At 47.1% G+C, this 19369-nt stretch overlaps 1 protein-coding gene across 1 annotated transcript in view; it reads left to right on the top strand.

The window, feature by feature from the left end:
* The window catches only part of LOC102022268 (protoheme IX farnesyltransferase, mitochondrial), a 121579-nt gene extending 108319 nt beyond the window's left edge, over positions 1 to 13260 (top strand). The window contains exons 6-7 of the mRNA XM_005399336.2: positions 1930 to 2162; positions 12200 to 13260. Coding sequence (XP_005399393.1) covers positions 1930 to 2162; positions 12200 to 12606 — 640 coding nt within the window. The 3' untranslated portion in view covers positions 12607 to 13260. The remainder of the gene's footprint in view (positions 1 to 1929; positions 2163 to 12199) is intronic.
* Positions 13261 to 19369: the final 6109 nt, after the last annotated feature.

Here is a 19369-nt window from a genome sequence, read left to right as displayed (position 1 = left end):
AGTAGGCTATTGGGCCGACTCTGAAAAGGAATCATCTGGGTGGGGATGAAAAAAACGGCAGGCAGAATAAAAGATTGAGGGTGCCAGAGTGAGTATTATAGAAAGAACTGAGAAGAGGTGGGCCAGGACCCGGTGAGTGGAAATTCACCCCTGGGTTAAAACATGTGCTCCGAAGTCTCTCAGTTGTAGTTCATGGTTCGTCTCTCACAAGCACCTTGATAGCAACATATTTCCATCAAAACTCCCACACCATTGGGTTCTAACTTCCAGGTAGGGTGGCCACAGGCTTAGGAGGAGAGTAAGTGTCGGCTGGCATGAGAGGGGGAGCTGGAATTCTCCACTGTGTCTCTTCCTGCTCTTGTATTCTACTGCTCTGGCTTCCCTTGGTGTCTTCAGTACGGGGCTGTGCTTGTCCCCAGCCCTTTCTCTGGATGAGTTCTAACTTCTCATCATTCTACAAATCAGTCTTTTCCTTGAGGGACAAGGGTGTTATGTGCTGTGTGCACATGGGATAGAGATGCGTCCCCCGTGGAGAACTGGCCATTACTGAAACCAGAGCACCCTGGAAGCACACCTGGGACTTGAGCTTCCTATGGAGCCCTTGTAGAGCCTGAATGGAGTGCGTCACTGAACACTACACAAACATACTTTATTCAGAGGTAGAATTATGGTTTCTGCAGGAAGAAAGCAAGCTTGAAGTTTCTTAAGGAATAAATAAACATGCATATAAGCAGAAACTATAGTAGATAGAATTTATCTAGACTCAAACCTTAAGACTGCATACAGTCTCTTTAAAAGTGACCTCTGTAAGATACAGGTTTGTAGTCATCACTGTCGTTGTAGAACTTCGCTTGATGCTTTCCTTGTACATGCATAACATTGTGCAGCCGCCTCCTAAAAATCCCTTCTGCGAACCAGTGTGGCCCCCGTGCCACACAGTAGCCACCCAGTGTTCACACTTCTGGTGCAACAGGCCCATTCCACACCTGGAATCCGTTACAGGCACTGCCGTGATGACACGCGCTGAGGCAGACCATTGCTACTCACTGTCATCAATTAGGTGATGCTTATCTGTCCATCAGCAGATGACCGGATAAAGAAAATGTGGTATCTACGCACAGTAGAGTTGGTGGGAATGTAAGCTAGTACGATCACTGTAGAAATAGTATAGAGGTTTTTCTTAAAAGAGTAAAACTAGAAATTCCATTTACGCAGCTATTCCACTTTTAGAGATCTTCCCAAAAGAGTTAAAGATATCATACTATAGTAGTACATGCATACCCATGTGCATGGCAGCATAATTTATAATAGCTAAATCTTGGAAGCAGCCTGTGTGTCCATCAGATGGGTGGTAAAGAAAACATGGTGTTTATACACCATGGAGTAAGTACTACTCTGCCATAAAAAAGCTAAACTTGAATCATTTGTAGGAAAGTGGATGTACCTTGAGACCATAAGCTTAAATACTGCATGGTTTCTCTTATATGAGAAACTCAAACTATAAATAAAGAACAAAATAAAAGATAGATACCAGGAAAACAGGACATAGATCTTATGCAAAAGGGAACAGGACCAAGAGATGGAAGGAGGTGGGAGGGAAGGGAAGGGAAAGGTTCATGTTGAAAAAAAGTGTGTTATGTACACTCCCCACAAAGAATGTGATCATTATGTACTGCAAACCTATACTAATAAAGGAATAGGGTGTAAATAAATGGGAAGACGTTTCCAGAGCTGATACTGTTTTGTCCAGGTCGTTCAGTATTGTTCTAAGTGAGCTGTTCGCAGCTGTCCCTATTTAGCACTAACTGCACAAGAGGACATTATGCACAGTAGCATTGCCTTAGTCCTCGCTTCAGTGCTGTAGGGAAAAGGTCGTGTGTAGTGGAGTTCAGTGGAAGTGATTACTTGGTGTTCTCTGCTGTCTTCCAGCCCGCTGCTGGCCGTATCCTTTGCTGCTTGCTGTGCAGTGCCAGGAGTTGCTCTTCTGACTTGGGGCGTGAACCCACTCACGGGAGCCCTGGGAATCTTCAACATTTTCCTGTACACTTGCTGCTACACACCACTGAAGAGGATGAGCATTGCCAACACATGGGTCGGAGCCGTGGTGGGGGCCGTCCCACCTGTCATGGGCTGGACAGCAGCCACCGGCAGCCTCGATGCAGGTCAGTGCCCCCCAGTGCCAAGTGTCGGCCTCTCTCAGCAGTCCTGCGGTCTTGGTGCAGAGGCAAGAGCTTGTGGCTCTGAGCAGGTATGAGCATGCAGCAGTCAGAGGTGTCCCGCTCCAAGTACTAGTTAGACTCCTCTTTGTTCAGTACTGATTCTTGGCAGCTGTGTTGCTGTGGCAGCAACAGAGAGCTAAGGGAGCGCTGCCATTCTGGTTTCCTGGGCGTGATGTGCACTGTCCCTTCTAGGGCAGATCCAGGGGCAAAGCGGGGCTGTCTCAGCCTGTAACCACAGGTAACGTAAAAAGGAAGCCCCTGAAAATCACAAATCAAGTGAGGGCTGGCTGATTCATTTTGGATACCCCAGCCTAGGAGAAGGGACGTGGAGTGGGCCTCTATTGCCTGTCAGAGGGGTGCAGTCTCATTGGCAAGCCTCCCTCCTTCCTGTAGAGCAGGGTTATTTCCCTCTCTTATGAAAGAGCAGATTATTTTCATTAGTTTCTAATTTATTTTCATATGATTTGCTTAAATTGTTCATGCTGTCTACAATAAAGCCATTGAAACATTTCTACATTTTTTTGGTGGTGTGTCACAACAAAATTTGTGGGGTGAAAATAGCTCATTTTTACCATCTGTAAGGGAAGTTTCGCAGTCTAATTAGTCAAGTAATTAGTGTTTTTGACCAACACTTAGGAAGGAAGTGGTGAGGTTTCCTGCAATGTATGTAAGTACATATTTTTCACATGAGAGATGAAAGGCAGTTGACCATAAACCGTTACCCTGTAAGCCACATTTCTGAATCTTTTCATAAAAGCTCATACACTTTGATTTGGCTAGCTTACAAATGGCGATTACACTTTTACCATGATCGTCTCTCCGAACTGTTTTAATATCCTGTAAATGGTGGATTTTAATGAATCTACAAATGTAATATTCTATAACTTTTGTGTTCTTTTCTCTATAATAAACCTTAAAGTAGAGTGTCATTGATGTGGGAGGCAGAGCAGCAAAGTGCTTATGAGTGGGGCTCAGCAACCCAGCTAGGCCACCGGGGCTAGAACCCAGTCTCCTCCTGGCTGAGTGACCTTTGGAACTGAACTTGGCCTCTTATCTCCTACATGGGGCTGATGATGGTCTCTCTGCACGGAGCTGTTGTGAAGATTACATAGATTATTGTCTTAGACTGTCCTGTGTTGCTATAGCAGAAGAATAGAGATTAAGTAATTTATAAAGGAGAGAGATTTATTTCTTATAGTTCTTGAGGCTTGAAAATCCAAGGTTAAGGAACCACCATGCTCTCATTCCATGGCAGAAGATAGGGAGCAAAGGGGCAAGAGGTAAAGAGGGAAGGAGAGAGAGAGAGAATGAGAATGAGAATGAGAGAATGCCCACACATGAGGTTAAATTTGTAGCAGGTTGCGTTAGCACATGCCTGTAGCACTCAGAAGGCTAAGGCAGGAGGATTGCTGCAAGTTCAAGGCCAGCCTAGGCTATATAGTGCGTTCAAGGCTAGCCTAGGCTATAAAGTGAGTTCAAGGCCAGCCTAAACTGCAGTTGAAACCCTGTCCTAAAAAACCAAATAGGGAGAGTGAGAGAGAACAATTAAGCTTGCAAGCCCTCAAACGCTTTTATAATCCTCATTAATTTATTCATGAAGTAGACCCTTCCGGACCTGAACACCTCCCATCAGGTCCCACCTCCCTACTCTGGTCCACTGGGGACTGTTTCCAATGCATGCTTTTAGGGGACACATTCAACCCATAGCGTTCGTTGTATGTAAAGTGCTATGTGTGCCCTGGGAAGAGTTCAGTTCCTGATAGATAATGCTGTTATGTTCAGGAATCCTTCATGCAGTGAGTGAGTTAACACAGAGGACAGGTCATTAGATCTTATTTGATTTACAAACTTCAGTTACAAATTATACTTCATCATTGTTCCCTAGCTGTTGTTTTAAAGACAGTGCGGTGCCTACAGGTTGCGGGGTAGGTGGGGTAGGTTGGCATCCTAGGAGTACATGTCACCTGAGTTCTAACTCGGTGTACCACCTGCACTCAGAGAGATACCCACAGGCCATTCTTCCTCCTCCATTCCACTGAAGCTGCAGCCCTGCCCCGACCCCGCCAGGCCCCCAGACATTCAGGGCCATGGCCATGGAAGAAAGTGAGTGGCTCCTAGGCTCCCCATGCTCTGGGGTCCTGCCATCCTCAGCATGGGGCTGCACTTTGGCACATGGGCCCCTCCGGGAAAATGCTCTGTCCCTGCCAGGAGTGCCTGGGCCTGCTCAGTCTCTTCAGTCCTGACACAAAGGAACGAGGCACCCAAAACTGCCTTTCTGTGTGGGGACTCCCAGGTGGGACAGGCTCAGGTCAGCCTCCAAGCACCGCAGGTGCAGGGGGAAGTATCCCTGGCCACAGGTGAAGACAGTCCAGTCCAGGTCAGTGTAGAACTTGATCACCACTGGTGTTCAGGGTCCTGGTGAACAGTTCCTCCCTGAGGTCTCGGAGCCCTTGTTAACCCCCAGCACCTCCTCATGAAGAGTTTGAGCCACAGCGTATAGAGGCTAATATTTTATCCCTGGAATTCAGATGGGCAGTTTTGCAAAAGTCCTCATTTAGGACTGTGCAGGCAGGTAGGAGCCACTTTTTATTGAAGGACAGTGTATGTGTGGGTAAGCTGCTAATAGTCACAGTTAAAATGAATTTCTAAAAACGTTACAGTCTTTTCATCATTCAAATTTAATCATTTGTATATATTGATGATGGGCAGCTAAGGGCTAAGCCATACCCTGATTGGACAGCAGATTGAAAATAAATAGCTATTTACTTAGCTATCTCAAAAAGTGAGACCCATTATCTATCTGAACAGAACCTAGTATAAAACAATATTCTAGAAGATTTGTGTAACCACTGAGGGAAGTTCATTCCCTTGACAATTTTTGACATTGACTTCTCATATCCCTTTTCCATAAATCTTTAAGGTGCGTTTCAGAACCCCCAGTACCAGTATGGTTCACTGGCCCAAAATTATCATTATCACTAGTCAAACTAGATCACATCATTTGGCCTAAAGCCTTGTGATGTTTGTGCAAAAAGAACGATACTGCTTTACATAATGCATTAAACTGCTTCTAAGAGGTTTCAAAACATTACTTTGATAGAGCAAACAAGATAAGCAGTAAATGAGTGAATTGAATGAACAGTGAGCAGGTATCTTCTGTTTTATAGATGATACAACTGAAGAGAATGTATTTTGAGATTTTTATTGCTGGATTTTAGAAACTAAGTTGAACATGGTTGAATAACTTAGAGCTGCACTGTCCAGAATAGTAGCTCATAGCTACAGGTGACTATTTAAATTTAAACCAGTCAGCGTTTAGTTCTACTACCATTTTGCAAATGCCAGAGCCATGTAGGGCTAGTAGCCCCCATTTGCACAGCATAGAGTAGGACATTTCCATCACTGCAGAAAGTTATGTGGGACAGTACCTCCTAGAAGCAAATGTTCTCATCCTCCTGAGTCTGTGTTCCCTCTGCGTTGTGTGGACCTGCGATTTCAATAATGGGACATTGATGAGATGATGCTCTCGCTCAGTCAGGACCCCTGGTTGACAGACTGTAGTGCACATCTCCATGAGCTGGAGTGTTGTAGAAGCACACATTCCTGGCCCCCACCCTCCGGGTTCTGATATAGTAGGTCTTGTGTGGGGTTCTGACAATTTTCATTTCTAACAAATTCCCAGTGATGCTGATGCCCCTGGTCCAGGACCACACTGTATAAATCACCAGTCTGCGAAGATAATGAGAAAGAACATCAGCTGTTAGAACACCATGGAAATACCTAGAAATTGGGGCAAAGGGAGGGCATGGACAGATGGTATTATTCAAAGTGTACCGGCAGTATCATGTGTATTCGCCACAGAGTTTACATTTCTCATCTCAGTTCTTACGGAACATGTCTGGCTGGAAAGAGCCCTTTAGAGAAAAAAATAATCAAAAATGTTTTCTGCTTCTGTAGTATCTGCAGTCCATGTAATCTATGAACCTGCAGAGAACAATCACCTTGAAAAAGCCTATGAATAGGAAAGTCTTTGGAACACAGTGTTGAACTCCACTGACCATAAGGAAGAGACAGAGTTGGAAGCTGAGGTGGGTACCAACGCCAGGGAGCAAGAGACTGTCCACTCAGCACAGCCTGCACTGAGAGCTGCAGGTTTACTGTCTTAGTGGAAGCTTCATTGTACAGGTCTCACCTGAGGACCTAGTGTGAGCTGGTTGCTGACACATATAGAAGTGATGAGAACCCACCCATCCTTCCTGAAATCCCTAGGACAGTTGGGCAGACAGTGAGGTAGCTGGGGCTCTGATGACTTAGGTGGGTGTGCTCTTTTCAGCTACCCAAATTGGCCCAGGAAGATGTCGGGAGGAGTGACTTCTGAGTAAGTCTTCACCATTTCCCTGTGGGATGCTCAAGAGAGAATCGTGTATCCAAGACTTTCAGGCTTGAGAGCCAGACCAGCGAGTGGGGCAGGGATGAGATGCAGGATGAGCTTTTTGCTAAGGAATTTATAATGTATTGAAACATGGTAAAGATCCATTGGCACTTGAAGCAGAAAAGCACCAAGTCTCACACAATAAGTCTCTCAATAAATAGGGTTATTCAACTAAGCATGTGCAGCAGGTTTGTGCTGGAAGTCAGTAAGGTTCAAAACCTTTGATTGTCTTCACGGCCCCTGTGCCTTCTCACACCTCCCACCCATTCTCCGCACTTCCTCTCCCCACCTACCGTAGACTTCCTCCACCCCCACCTCTGTGTCCTCCCTACCCAGATTTTTACCTTTTAACGTTTTAGTGTAGTATCAGTCTGATCATCTTTTGAAAGAACAGCTTGTTAACACTAGCAAATCTCCCAAGTTGGGGAATAGATGAAAGCTTTATGTTTGAAGGGAGACAGGTTGAACTACACACGCCCCATTCCTTTTCCCCACCCAGGAACCTTTTCCCCACCCAGGAACCAGTACATGAAATAGCTGGCACCCACATTTTATGGCCAGGACCTTTGCAAAAACCTTTACTCGTACTCAGTAGGTGGTGGTCAAAATTGGTAAGGAAATAGCTTGGGGATGACATTAAAAATGGAAATGCTATAGCCTGTGGGAAAGGATCTAAGGAACTACTTTTGGGAGGAGAGATGTCTAAAGAAGATAATTATAGAAAATGTACATCCCAGCCACACGTGGGTCAGAGCGTGTGCAGCGGTGTTCAGAAGCACCTTTCCTCCCTTTTGGGTATCTGCATCTTTTTGTGGTTTTGGTGGCTCCGGGTCACATAAAAACCTCCAGAGGAAGCTGAGTACTGCGGAGATGTTGCTGCCTCTGATAAGGACACGAAGCATAGAAGACAGGTCCTCCATGAGTTCTGATGTCCCCGATGTGTATTTTGATTTATTATTTTAGTTAGGTGGTAAACAAAGGGTTTCTGGTGTTTCAGATGCCCAGTGGCAAGGGTGTAGTACAGGCCCTAGATCTGCCCCTGCAGTTCCCTGTGCAGCGCTGGGTGACTGAAGCAGGACGGCAGGGCAGTGAAGAATACAAAACAGGATAACTGACAGAAAGTGTAAAATCTACACCAGTATCATTGTTCTTGGTATTTACTATGGGTTTTTTGGTTTTGGGGGGTTTTTTTGCACAGAAAGCTGCAAATAGCTCAGCTCCTCCCCCAGCCTGCAGCGTCCATAGCTTCATGTGTTGCTGTCTTTCCAAGGCCCTGAGGACTCTGTGCACAGGAAACAGGTTCATTTTGCAAAGCCCTTCTGTCTATAAAAGTTGTTATTATCACTGGATTGTACCTGTGTCCATTTTGCTCCAAGCAGGTAGAAGCACCTGCCCAATTATCTTGGCTTTTATTTTATTATGATGATGATTAAAGCTTAACTGCTGTTAGCAGGAAACATTAAAAACGTTTTCCAGCTAAACTTCAGGAAGCAGAGTTGAGAGGGCTATTTTCTGACCCCTGATCTAGCCAGCTTTCCGTCTTAGGAACTGAGACACTTGGTTTTATTCTGCACACAGGGGACAGCAGTGACAGAAGTGACCGGCTGGAGCCCTGCTGAAGGAGCCCACGCTGATGGGGAAAGGGGGTTATTGCAGATAAGTGCCTGGCAGCTGACATTCCAGCCCCAAGCGGTTCTGGAGCCGCATGCATTAGGCCTCTCAGCAGTGTTTATCTCCAGAGACTGTTTTGTTTATCTCAGAGGCTTCAGGTTAAATCCCTTCCCCCTCCTTGCCAAAGCCACCTCTCTTTCCATAGCCCCAATTCTTCAAAGTAGATTCTTTTTTGGTCATTTTTCTAAATTTGAATAAATCTCATGCCTTGGGAATTATAGAACAGGCCTCTACAGGACCATCTTGTAGATGCCCTGTCACTTGTCTGGCTTGTGATTCTGATGTTGTGTAGTAAACATTAATTATGTCAGCCAACATTCAGTTACAAATGAGGACTTAGAAATAGGCTTTTATCAGGAAGTGACATTTGGCAGATGGATGGTTTTAGTAGCCAAAAGAGAAAAAGTTTTTTTTAACCTCAGTTGGTAAACTACAAATTGTTAAATACTGTTTCACTCTGTTTACCTGTTTTTGTCCCAGTTGAGAAAATAGTCAAGTACGGAGAATCACCCATTCATTCAACAAATATTTATGGAGGGCTCACTAAATATCAAGTACTATATAACCCAAGTATTTTTAAACATTTCCTTTAAAATACTGCCTCAGTATGAAGTTCAACTCAAAAACGAGTGTTTATGTGTACACTTTACCATAACTAGCCTTAGAGCTAGACTAATTAAGATCAGTGACATTTTTAAAAACAAAATAAACAGGGAAAACTTGAGTGGAAATACACTTTATTCAGAGACAAAAGGAGAACAAAAAAGACTGAAAAATGTACTAGAAATACATTGCTAGACCCATGATGGTAGTATAATGAGAGGCAAACCGTCAGTACTGCTGCTGACTGTGATTGATCACAAGCTTTTAGGACTCTGGGCCAGTGCTTCCCAGATAGAAAGATAGATACAGTTTGGCAGGGCGGCCTTGGGTAGCCCTGGTATCTGATACGTAGTGCACATTAAATTAGTAGTTTGCAGTGACGAGGTTAACATTTGGGAGATAAAGACTGAAAGACCTTCCAGTGTGATCTAAGGAAGTAGGGACTGTTTGAATGTCTTAAGAGAATACACAGGTGCTGAATGTCTGGAGGAGTGGTAAGAGAGGGAAACCCCTTTCAGAATCAGCTGTACTTTCTTTGCCCCCATCTTTCCCTGGAACCCCCCTTGTGACTCTGGTAGGAGGCAGGAAACACACAAGGTGAGGGAGAGGAGAATTTCTGGCTCCAGCCCCTGAACTGCATCAGTATCCCCAAGTTACTTTCCAAAGAGTTCTCCAAGAGCAAATATCCATTGTCCACTCTGCTTCCTATTTTAGAGGACTTTTAATCTTCTCTTTTGTCTTCTGTGCGGTTGATAAACTGGCCCCACATCCTCTTCCCTTTATCTGCACCACCATAGAAGTATATTCCACTGTTGAGGCCGATCTGTTTCACAAATCCTTTTGTGTTAACGCTGAAAAGGAAGGCTTTGAAATCTGTGACCATGGAGCTCTGATCTGGCTCTGCTTCCCTTGCTAGCCGCAGTTTACATAGCCATATGACCATGAAAGCTCAGATACAGCTGCCGTGGCCCAGTTGTACTGCACTGGGCCTCCTTAGGAGAAGAGCCTATTGTGCCCCAGACCCAATAACAAGCCTCCAAAATGGAGCTAGGTTTCTTTATCCCTTGCAAAGCCATGCGTGGATGGTGAATGACAATGGATCGCTTTGGGTGGGGGCGGGAGGTGCTCACCAGGCAATCAGGGAGAGCAAGCCGAAACCATTGAACTCCATTCCAGAAGGAATTTTCCTTGGAAGAGCACACATTCAGAGAATTCTAGCTGGAGAATTTTCGTCTTCATTTGTTGGATACCATTTGGCTAGAATTGCCTGAGTTTTATTTTTCAACAAAGTAGTGGAAGTACCCTATGGATAAGAGCATGTGGGGCAGACGTGGAAATGAGAGATTTTCCCCAGGTCTGTGTGTCGCCAGCCTTGTCTACCTAGCATGCCCTTCTAATCAAGCAAGGGTGCTGTGGGTAAGGATTCTCTCCATTGTTCACACAAAGAGTGGTCAATATGCAGTTCTCCATTTTCTGTGCAGAAAGTAACCCCCTGGACACTTAGCTGTTCTCTGAAGTTACCTTTCAGCCAAGACTGTAACATGATCGCAGGACGCTCCTGTGCGCTGCAGAGCCATACCCACAGGTGTGCTGCCTCGCTCATAGATTTCCAGTATTTAAACAGTCATGCACAAACAAGTACTCGATGAAAGAAAAGAAAGCAGACATTTATTCCAGTTAGGATTAAAAACCAGTTATGTACAGCAGCGTTAGGTGGGAAAATGGGACGATCCAGTTAAAAGAAGCAGAAAATGCTGATTTTTGTGAGTGTTGAAACCCAGAGACGGTCTTCAGATCTTAGTTTACAAATCGTCCCTTCCAGGAAGCCTGCCCTGACCTTTCCAAGGCTGAGAATATGCGCAGCTTCTGTCGTGGAAGAGGTGTCTTCCTCCCCGGCCAGACCTTGGTGGCCAAGGACTTTGAGGAGTGATACTGCCTATCCTTTAGCAGGCACCTAGGCAGCTCACTATCACAGAAGACAGGCCCAGTAAAAACTGACTGCTTGGGGGGTGAGGCTGGGGAGGAGCAGAGTACTTGTCTGGAGGATAAAGGAGGCCTTTGAATTTGCAAGCTAAGTGTTTTGTTTTACCCCACGAGGAAGGTGGGTCCCGCCACAGCCATAGACTAATTCAAGCCTTCCTGTTCTAGTTCACCTTATCTTGATGAAGAGGGTAATTTGTTTTACATCTTTTATAGAGCAGAAGCAGTTGAAGCATATCAAGTCTGAACTGTGTGTGGGTGGTAGTTTTCTGATTATAATCCATTAAGACTAAGCTGTGATTTCTTAAACGCTTTCATTTGTGACAGGAGCCAAACCCATACCAATTTCCTTTCATGCAGACAGCAGCATACTACTCTTCTGAAAATGAGAATGAGCTTTTTTTCCAGGTTATGTTATTTTAAGCAGAGGCATAGCTGAAAATGCGTATTGAGCAACACAGAATACTCCGATTGACACACAAAAAAGGAGGGCTCTTGAGAAAGACAAGAACAATTCCACACTTGAACTTGCTGTTTTAACCAGTTCGCTTTAGGTTTCCCAGCTGAGTTTGCTTTCTTAGCCACTTCTAGAACAGAACAGAGCTGTGAATCATCCTGTCCCTTCCCCCATCTGAGTTATTGCTGATGTTTTTCTTGACAAGAAGCTTCTTGGTCTTGTCAGCTTTGTTCTGTGCTTGTGGCTGTCGTAACTGCAAGCAGCTGGTGAGCTGGGGGTGGCTACTCCTTGCAGCACACTTAAGGGCTTCGGTGTCACCCTGTACCCACACAAGGCCAGGTATACTAGACTGGCCTTCGAGTCGCAGCACTGCTGCCCACTCGCCCAAGTCCCAGCTGAATAAGTAGAACTAGAAGCAGGGGCACAGAGGCTGGAATGCGCTCAGTGCTGATTTCTGTGAAGTGCTCTCAAGCCCATAGGGAGGCCCTCCTTGGTCGTCTCTGGTTGTGAACCATGAGAGGCATTGCAAGGTGGATGAAAGCCCCATTTGCTAAGCATCCTGAAGCTTAGGAGACAAGGTCTCACCCAGAAGCCAGCCTCCAGGCCCCAGACACACAGGCATTTCCCCCAGGAAGGAGGCAGTCTTTCCATCACCACAGTACCGTGCCTGCCTCACCTGGCGGCCAATCTGAGGAGGCTGATCAGCATTGCTGATCGAACCCCAAGACAGTGTCTAGGGCGGCCAGACAGGCCCTTCAGGGAGGGAGAACTGTTCCTTTGGAAATTTTTGATGGCCTCTGACTTTGTTTCCTTTTTTCCATCTAAACCTCTGAACAGGAGCACTTCTTCTGGGAGGAATCCTCTACTCCTGGCAGTTCCCTCATTTTAACGCGTTGAGCTGGGGCCTCCGTGAAGACTACTCCCGCGGTGGCTACTGTATGATGTCAGTGACTCACCCAGGCCTGTGCAGGCGTGTGGCGCTGCGCCACTGCCTGGCCCTGGTCGGACTGTGCGTAGCTGCGCCTGTGCTAGATGTCACCACGTGGGCCTTCCCAGTGGTCTCCCTCCCCATCAACCTGTACATTTCCTACCTCGGCTTCCGGTTCTACAAGGATGCGGACAGGAAGAGCTCCCGGAAACTGTTCTTCTGCAGCCTGTGGCATCTGCCTCTGCTCCTGCTGCTCATGCTCACCTGTAAGCGCCGGCCAGGAAAGGACGGGGACAAGGAAGATGCTCAGAGCTGATAGTAAACAGGCACATGGAAAAAGAACTAAAAACAGGGAGACACACAATTCTTTGTCATTGGGTAAGAATATTTTGGTAATTTTGGAGTGCAAAAAGGGAAATCATTGGTTTTAGTACAAGATTGTAAAATAATCTGGTGCTCAGTGTCCACTTAAAGACATATATATATGAATTTATGCATATAAATGTCATATATATGTGTATATATCCCTAAATACCCCCCAAATAAGAAATGAGTTGGCTCAGCCAATTCATACAAAGACTATTTTTTTTTCATCCTTTCCTCCATTACCACCATTCTGCGTTTTCTTCTCCTTCATGTGTGTACACATACATATCTCCTGGCTGCACACTCACACGCACACATGCACGCGCGTACACACACTCCCTACCTGCCAGCCAGAGTGGCTGCTGGTCAGACAAGCTCTGACCAGACCTGTGTTCTGTCTCAGGGTCACCCAGGGCCACCTCAGAGGAAATACACACTGCAGTCACAGCATCCCTTTCCCTGCTGGTGAGCTGGGCACCCTGCTGCTGTTCACTCCACCTCACCCATGTTCTCGGCTGTGCATTGCCACAGAAAATAACAAAACAGCTGGGCGTGGTGGAGCATGCCTGTAATCCCAGCACTAGGGAGGCTGAGGCAGGAAGATCGTTGGAAGTTTGAGACCAGCCTGGGCTACAAAGTGAGCTCAAGGCCAGCCTGAACTGCAGAGCGAGACTCTGTCTCAAAAGGGCAAAAACAAACAAAAAAAGAAAATAACAAAACACACAGGATGGGTCTCTGCACAGCTTTGGAAGGGTGGACTCCAAACGGTTACTCAGGGAATGAAAGACTCCACTGCCAGCCCCCCACCACCACTCCCACTGCAAATGAGAATTCCAGAAACTCCAGGCAGTCAAAGACATCTTTATAGTTCACTTTGAAATGCAGGCACTGCCTGAAGCCTTTCTCTCTGGAAGGGTGACACTGGCCTTAATTCCAGAAATCCCTCCCGGTGGCTCCGAGGTTGTACTCCTCAGTCCCTACTAAACCCGCCAGCTTTTCTTTGCTGCCCCACTTTTTCAAGGCCGTGTGCGCAGGGAAGCTGGAAAAAGGGGAGCTGGGCTGGCAGCCCACATAGCTTGCATTCTTGTCCTTTGTAGAAACCACATCTCCATCCTGGTACCTCCTAAGCTCAGAAACTGGTCTCCATGTGTGTGATGGCTTTGAGTGCCAGCGCCCAACTGGGCTTACATGCTTATGGAATAGGAAGTGGTCCTGTGATGGCTCCACTTCTGGAGAGTTTTGCATTTCCTGTAGCCAGCGGTGGCCTCAGGTATCAGACATCGTCATCTGTAAGGTCTCTGTTCTTGGTGAGTGCCCCAAAGTCCACATGGAGTTCCAGTTGCTCAGAACGTTAGATCCCAGCGGGGTGCTTTAATCACACAGACTCCTGGGCACGACTGCCCTGTAGGGATTTGTTCAAGGGGTTTGAACAACGCTGAAGCAGTCATTTCAGTGTAACTGTTCTCTCAAAAATGTCCACGGTTAGACCGTAGCTCAGCGTAGAGCACTTACTTCACATGCATGAGGCGCAGACTTCCATCCCCTCCACCACAGGAAAAAAAAAAAACAACTAAAGCAGTTGCAGATAGCACCTTGTCCTTGTTTCTGCTCCTCTGGAGTATGACCTCTTGCTCGTGTCCAGGTCGTTTCCTGCGGGCGCTTGGCATCTAATCTAACGTTCTGAGCAGCTGGGACTCCATGTGGACTTCGGGGCACCCACAAAGGACAGAGACCTTACAGGTGATGATGTGTGGAAAGAACGTCTACAGTTCATTGTGGCCCTTAAGTTTGTAAAACATTGATTCTCTTCCTTCAATAAAATTCTGTAAGAATTGGAGGGTGTGTGATGTGAAGGATTTTTTTAATCATCTTTTTAACAAGTTTGCACAGTTCCTGGTGACTTGGTAAACTTCATTCCTTCATGTGCTCTCAGAACTACAGGGCGCATCGCTATTTTTTATTGTAAATAGATACCTTATAGCTTACATGCTTATGGAATAGGAAGTGGTCCTGTGATTTATCATTGCAATATGAAATAACTAGGTCAGAGTAGGATATTCATGATCTCAAATGCTTATTCTCTGAGGTGAGAACATGTGAAACTTGAGTGACTTTGAACTGTGCGGCACATTGTTGTTTATTGTACTCAGCACAACACATCTCAAAGAAACAAATGTGTACCTCCTAAGTGAACCTTTGTGCGCTTGGTTGTCGTCCCCCCACCCCCACCACCCCTCACTCCTCAGAGTTTGGCTGGAACAGTCTGAGTCCTCTAACACCCGCCCTGCCTTCCCCTTTCCCCGCTTCCCTTCTGCTCCCTGGCACACTCCAGCTGACAGGACAGCCCGGTGAATGAGGCCCTAGAGTTCTGACTGAAGCAGGAACCCGAAGAGAAGGATTCTTGGAAACGGCTCACTTGGCAGACTCTAATGACATGCTCCCAGTCAAAGGAAACAAACTCCTCACTTGACTTGAGTGAAGAACTGTGTTGGGGTGCTGGCCTGGTTGTTTCTCTAGAAGTAGAGGGAGCCAGTGGTTACCCAGAAAGTTTAGGTCCTGTCACTCAGTGGCTGGACCCTGCCGAGTTCCTACATGAGAGGCAGAGCACCTAATGCCGTGTGTCTTACTTTCTCCTCACTGAGACTCCTTTCCCAGCACCCACAGCTCTGAGCAGGAGAGGTTTATTTGAGCTCGTGTGTTGCAGTTCAGTCCACCGTCAGCTGGCTCCAAGGCAGGGTAGCAGAGGAGAAAAAGCTCTCTGTGTAGCCATAGGAAGCAGAGAAAGATCAAGGGAGGAGGAAGGGAGAGAAACCCTTGCAGGCCACACCCACAGTGACCCATCTTCTCCAACCAGGCTTCACCCCCCAGTTAGCCAGAACCTCATCAGACTGCTGCACTGATGAGTGTCACCCCTGCGATCCAGTCCCCTCCCCAAAGCCCCACCTGTGAGCTCCCAAAGCTTTAGCAGGACATCTTGATAATAAACCACATCATGGGACAACCCAAGCTGATACTCTGATTGGCTCACCCTGGGTCATAACTTCCCCTGCTTGCTGTCACCATGAGGTCACCAAGTTAAGGTAATTACATTACCTCTGAAAATGAGTCCTAAGTGTGACCGTCCCTCACCAGCAGCTTGGTTTAAGCAGCCATCCCTCCTGAGACATCACCAGCTCTTAATATAACTTTCTCTTTTCACTTTGCCCCTACTCCCTGGTCTTCAGCAGGGAGCCAGCGGATGCTTTCAGGGCACGGGGCGATTCCAGTTTTCCACCTGGCAAGCGCTGCTCTTTATAGTGGGAATAAAATGCAGCGCACTTAAGTGGCCCTCGAGGCCTGCACACTGGCCGTGCTCCCCATCTGATCTGGGCGCTACCATCCAGCCCCGACCTGCTGTCCTGCCCGAGCCCTCCTCACTTCTCCTGACAGACTTGAGGCCTGCCCCTTCAGATTGTTCCCACCTCCTGCTCTCTGCACCCCGCAAGCCTTCTCCATCTCCTTTGCGTTCCCCGAATCTCACTGAAATGACACCTCCTTAGAGGCCTTCCTTGGCCGTATCATCAAACAGTACCCCTAGCGTTTACTACTTCCTTACTGTGCCTCATGTTTTAACGTTGATACTGTATTTACATAGTTCACTAATTGTTTATTGTCTGTCTTCCCCCTCGAATATAAACTCCACGAATGCAAGGACTTCATCTTTGTATTACTTCATCTCTAGCACCTAGAACAGTGCTTGGAACAGAGTAGGTGTTCAGTAAGTACTTTCTGAATGAAGAAAAGGATAATTCCTGTCTGATTATTTAAGCCCTTTGTGGGCAGAGCAGTGGGGTCTGTCAGCCCAGTAAAAAATGAGGTGGTTTGGAAAGGTGCTCATGGCGTGTGGTTACATGAGAAAAGATGACTTCTACGTAGTCCTCCTCCAGCTGGCACAGCCCGGATCCCCGCCGCCTGCAGCACTGTCCTCAGAATGCAGCAGCACAGTGCCTTCCGGTGTTTTCAAGCCACTGACCCAGAACGTCTCACCCCAGCCCACCGAGCACTGTTCCCGCAGCATTCACCTCCCGTAAGAATCGCGCATGCCTGACCCAAAACCCAAGTCCAAACCAGAAACTCTGTGTGTGCGCACTGTGGATTGGACTGAAGGAGATACATCCCCAGCCCTTGTTTAAAATTTTATTTTGTTTTGTTTTTATTTTTATTTTGAGATAGGATCTCACTAAGTTGCTCAGGCTGCACTTGAAGTTGGGATTCTCCTGTCTCAACCTCCCAAGCAGCTGGGATTGCAGAGGTGTGCCACTATGCCTTGTAACATCAGAAACTTGTAAGTGCTGACGTCATGCCCCAAGTAGGGAATCCCACACCTGACCTCATAGGCAGTCACACTCAAAATTATAAAGTTATTCTCAACATATGTGTAGTAGATATATGTGAAAAATAATGCATTGCTTGTTTACCCTTGGATGTCATCATGAATAATTTCATTATGTATATACAAATATTCCAAAATCCAAAATTTGAAACATGTCTGATCCAGAGCACTTCAAATACAGGATACTCAACCTATACGTGGAAGACCTGTTCCACGTACGTGCTTATTAATGATCCCCCCTGCTTCCCTACCATTCAACTAGCAACTCAAGAAGAAATGTCTGTTGCTCACACCAAGGACAAAAAGCAGCTAGTGTCCACATGACAGATACAACATGAGTGAAGAGGCTTGGCTGGGGGCTGGAGGTGGTGGTGGGGGTGGGAGCCCTGCCAAGGGGAAGCCTGGCCCAGCTGCCCCATGTGACAGAACCCGGGACAGAAGCACCTTGCTTCCTACTGTGTGAAGAAAATTGCCAAGAGTTAAGCCAAGACAAGGCTCTTACCATTTCTTCCTAGGTCCACACATTCATCAGTGTTTGTTTTACAGACCGGTAAATTTTCATCATTTCCTATATCTTCAGGGCTTTGTTTCTCAAGTACTGTACTTCAGAGCAGAGTCCTTAGTCAAGTAACTTTGAGTTGGAGTCCTTGCGAATGTTTTTCTTGGTCTTTATCAGTCTCACTCTTCCTTCTCAAATACATTAGCAGAGTCTTGTCCATCTCCATCCTCATGCCCAACATCTCCCTCTGGAGTCATCCCCCCCATTCATGCTCACTCACCTCCTGTGAGTGGCTCGCAGCCACCATCCTGCACCCAGCTCGGCATGCATGGGGGAGCCCTTCCCTCTTCCGGAGCTGGGGAGCACCCAAGAGGCAGAAGCTGAAAGAATAGGGATCTCAATTCAGTGGATGAAGACTGAAGTTCCAGGGTCCAGCTAAAAGCGAGTCCTTTCTCACTAGGTGACAGCCAGGGGGCGCTGCAGGATGACAGGGGAAGCAGGAAGAGGCAAACCAGTATCTGGTTGAGTAGCCTCCCCCCACCTCAACATCAAAGGACAGACAAGGTGCCGAAGAAGACTCTCCAAGGAGATGGGCAGGACAACCACAGACATGCTCTCACCCTTCCCAGCTTCAGCAAACAGACACACAAGGAATCCCCAACCAAACAGAGCAGCTGCTGGGCCAAGAAAGTGGGGTGGGCCAACTCACCCTCCATTTGTTCTGGTACCATCTGAGCAAGTAATTATTCCTGGTTGCTGTGCTGGGCCTCCGTCAGGGGTAGTGCACAAGACAACCCCCAAAGCTTCCCTCTCTGGAGATGTCACCCACGAAGTGTGGGCACTCTCCAGGTTCTTCACTATTCCTAGGCCCCACTGCCTGGCTTGGAATGGCCTCTGCTCAGCCTCACTGGGGTCTTCTCAGCACCTGCTTTGCCGTCATCTTGGCTGTTTGTGATCCCTTTGAGCAGATTCTTTATGTTCTTCCTTCTAGGCTGTGCACTGTCATGGGGCTGGCGGCTATCGGCCATCTGTTTTAGTTACTTTCTCGTTGCTGAGACAAAATTCCTGACACCCAAAGTTAAAGCAGGAAAGGTTTACTTTAGCTCGGTTTGTAGAGGTTTCAGTCCACAGTCAGCTGGCTCCAATGCTGGGTGGCATGGCAGAGCGGCATCACAGAAGAGCAATAGTTCATGGTATGGTATGCAGAAGGCAGCTAGCAGCGGCAGCCGCAGCAGAGGCAAACCTGCCTTTCCCTTTTATGGCAAACAGGCTACACACTTTTTGGGTGGTGTCACCCACACCCAGGGTGGAGATCTGACTTCAGTAGATCCATTCAGCCACACTCAGAACTGTGCTCATTCTCATCAGTGACTAATTTAGTACCACACACCCGCCTCCCTTGCCTGTGGTCACTGATGTCCTCACTTGCTGGTCTCAACTTTAGTGAAGACCCAGGCTGCCCCCACCCATCCTGTACCATCAGGCGCACACAGTTCTGTCTTACCCAATATGTGTAGACCTTGGACAACCGGAGCTACTGCCTGGAATCTCCCCACTGCCCTGCTCTTGAGGACCAGTTTCCTTGGCCAGAGCCAGCTGCGGTCTCCTGATACAGAACAGTGTGCCGGGAAGAACCAGTGTGCTGAAAACAAGGCCCCCACCTTCGAGCCCAGGGCTTCTCTCAGTCCAGGAGCCCTTGCTCCTTCTACCCTTCTTCCCGCCCACTTGTGTCTCTCCAGCCTGAATCACTCAGAAGCCTGTTCAATGAAAGTACCTTGATTCATTTTCCACATCGGAAGAATGGGATTGTTTACCTTCAACCTGACCCACCAGATGGTCTGA

Source organism: Chinchilla lanigera, unplaced genomic scaffold (assembly GCF_000276665.1).
Source record: "Chinchilla lanigera isolate Chin_1 unplaced genomic scaffold, ChiLan1.0 scaffold00066, whole genome shotgun sequence".
Lineage (NCBI taxonomy): Eukaryota > Metazoa > Chordata > Mammalia > Rodentia > Chinchillidae > Chinchilla > Chinchilla lanigera.
Note: the sequence above shows the minus strand (reverse complement) of the source record. Positions and strands in the feature narration are given on the sequence as shown.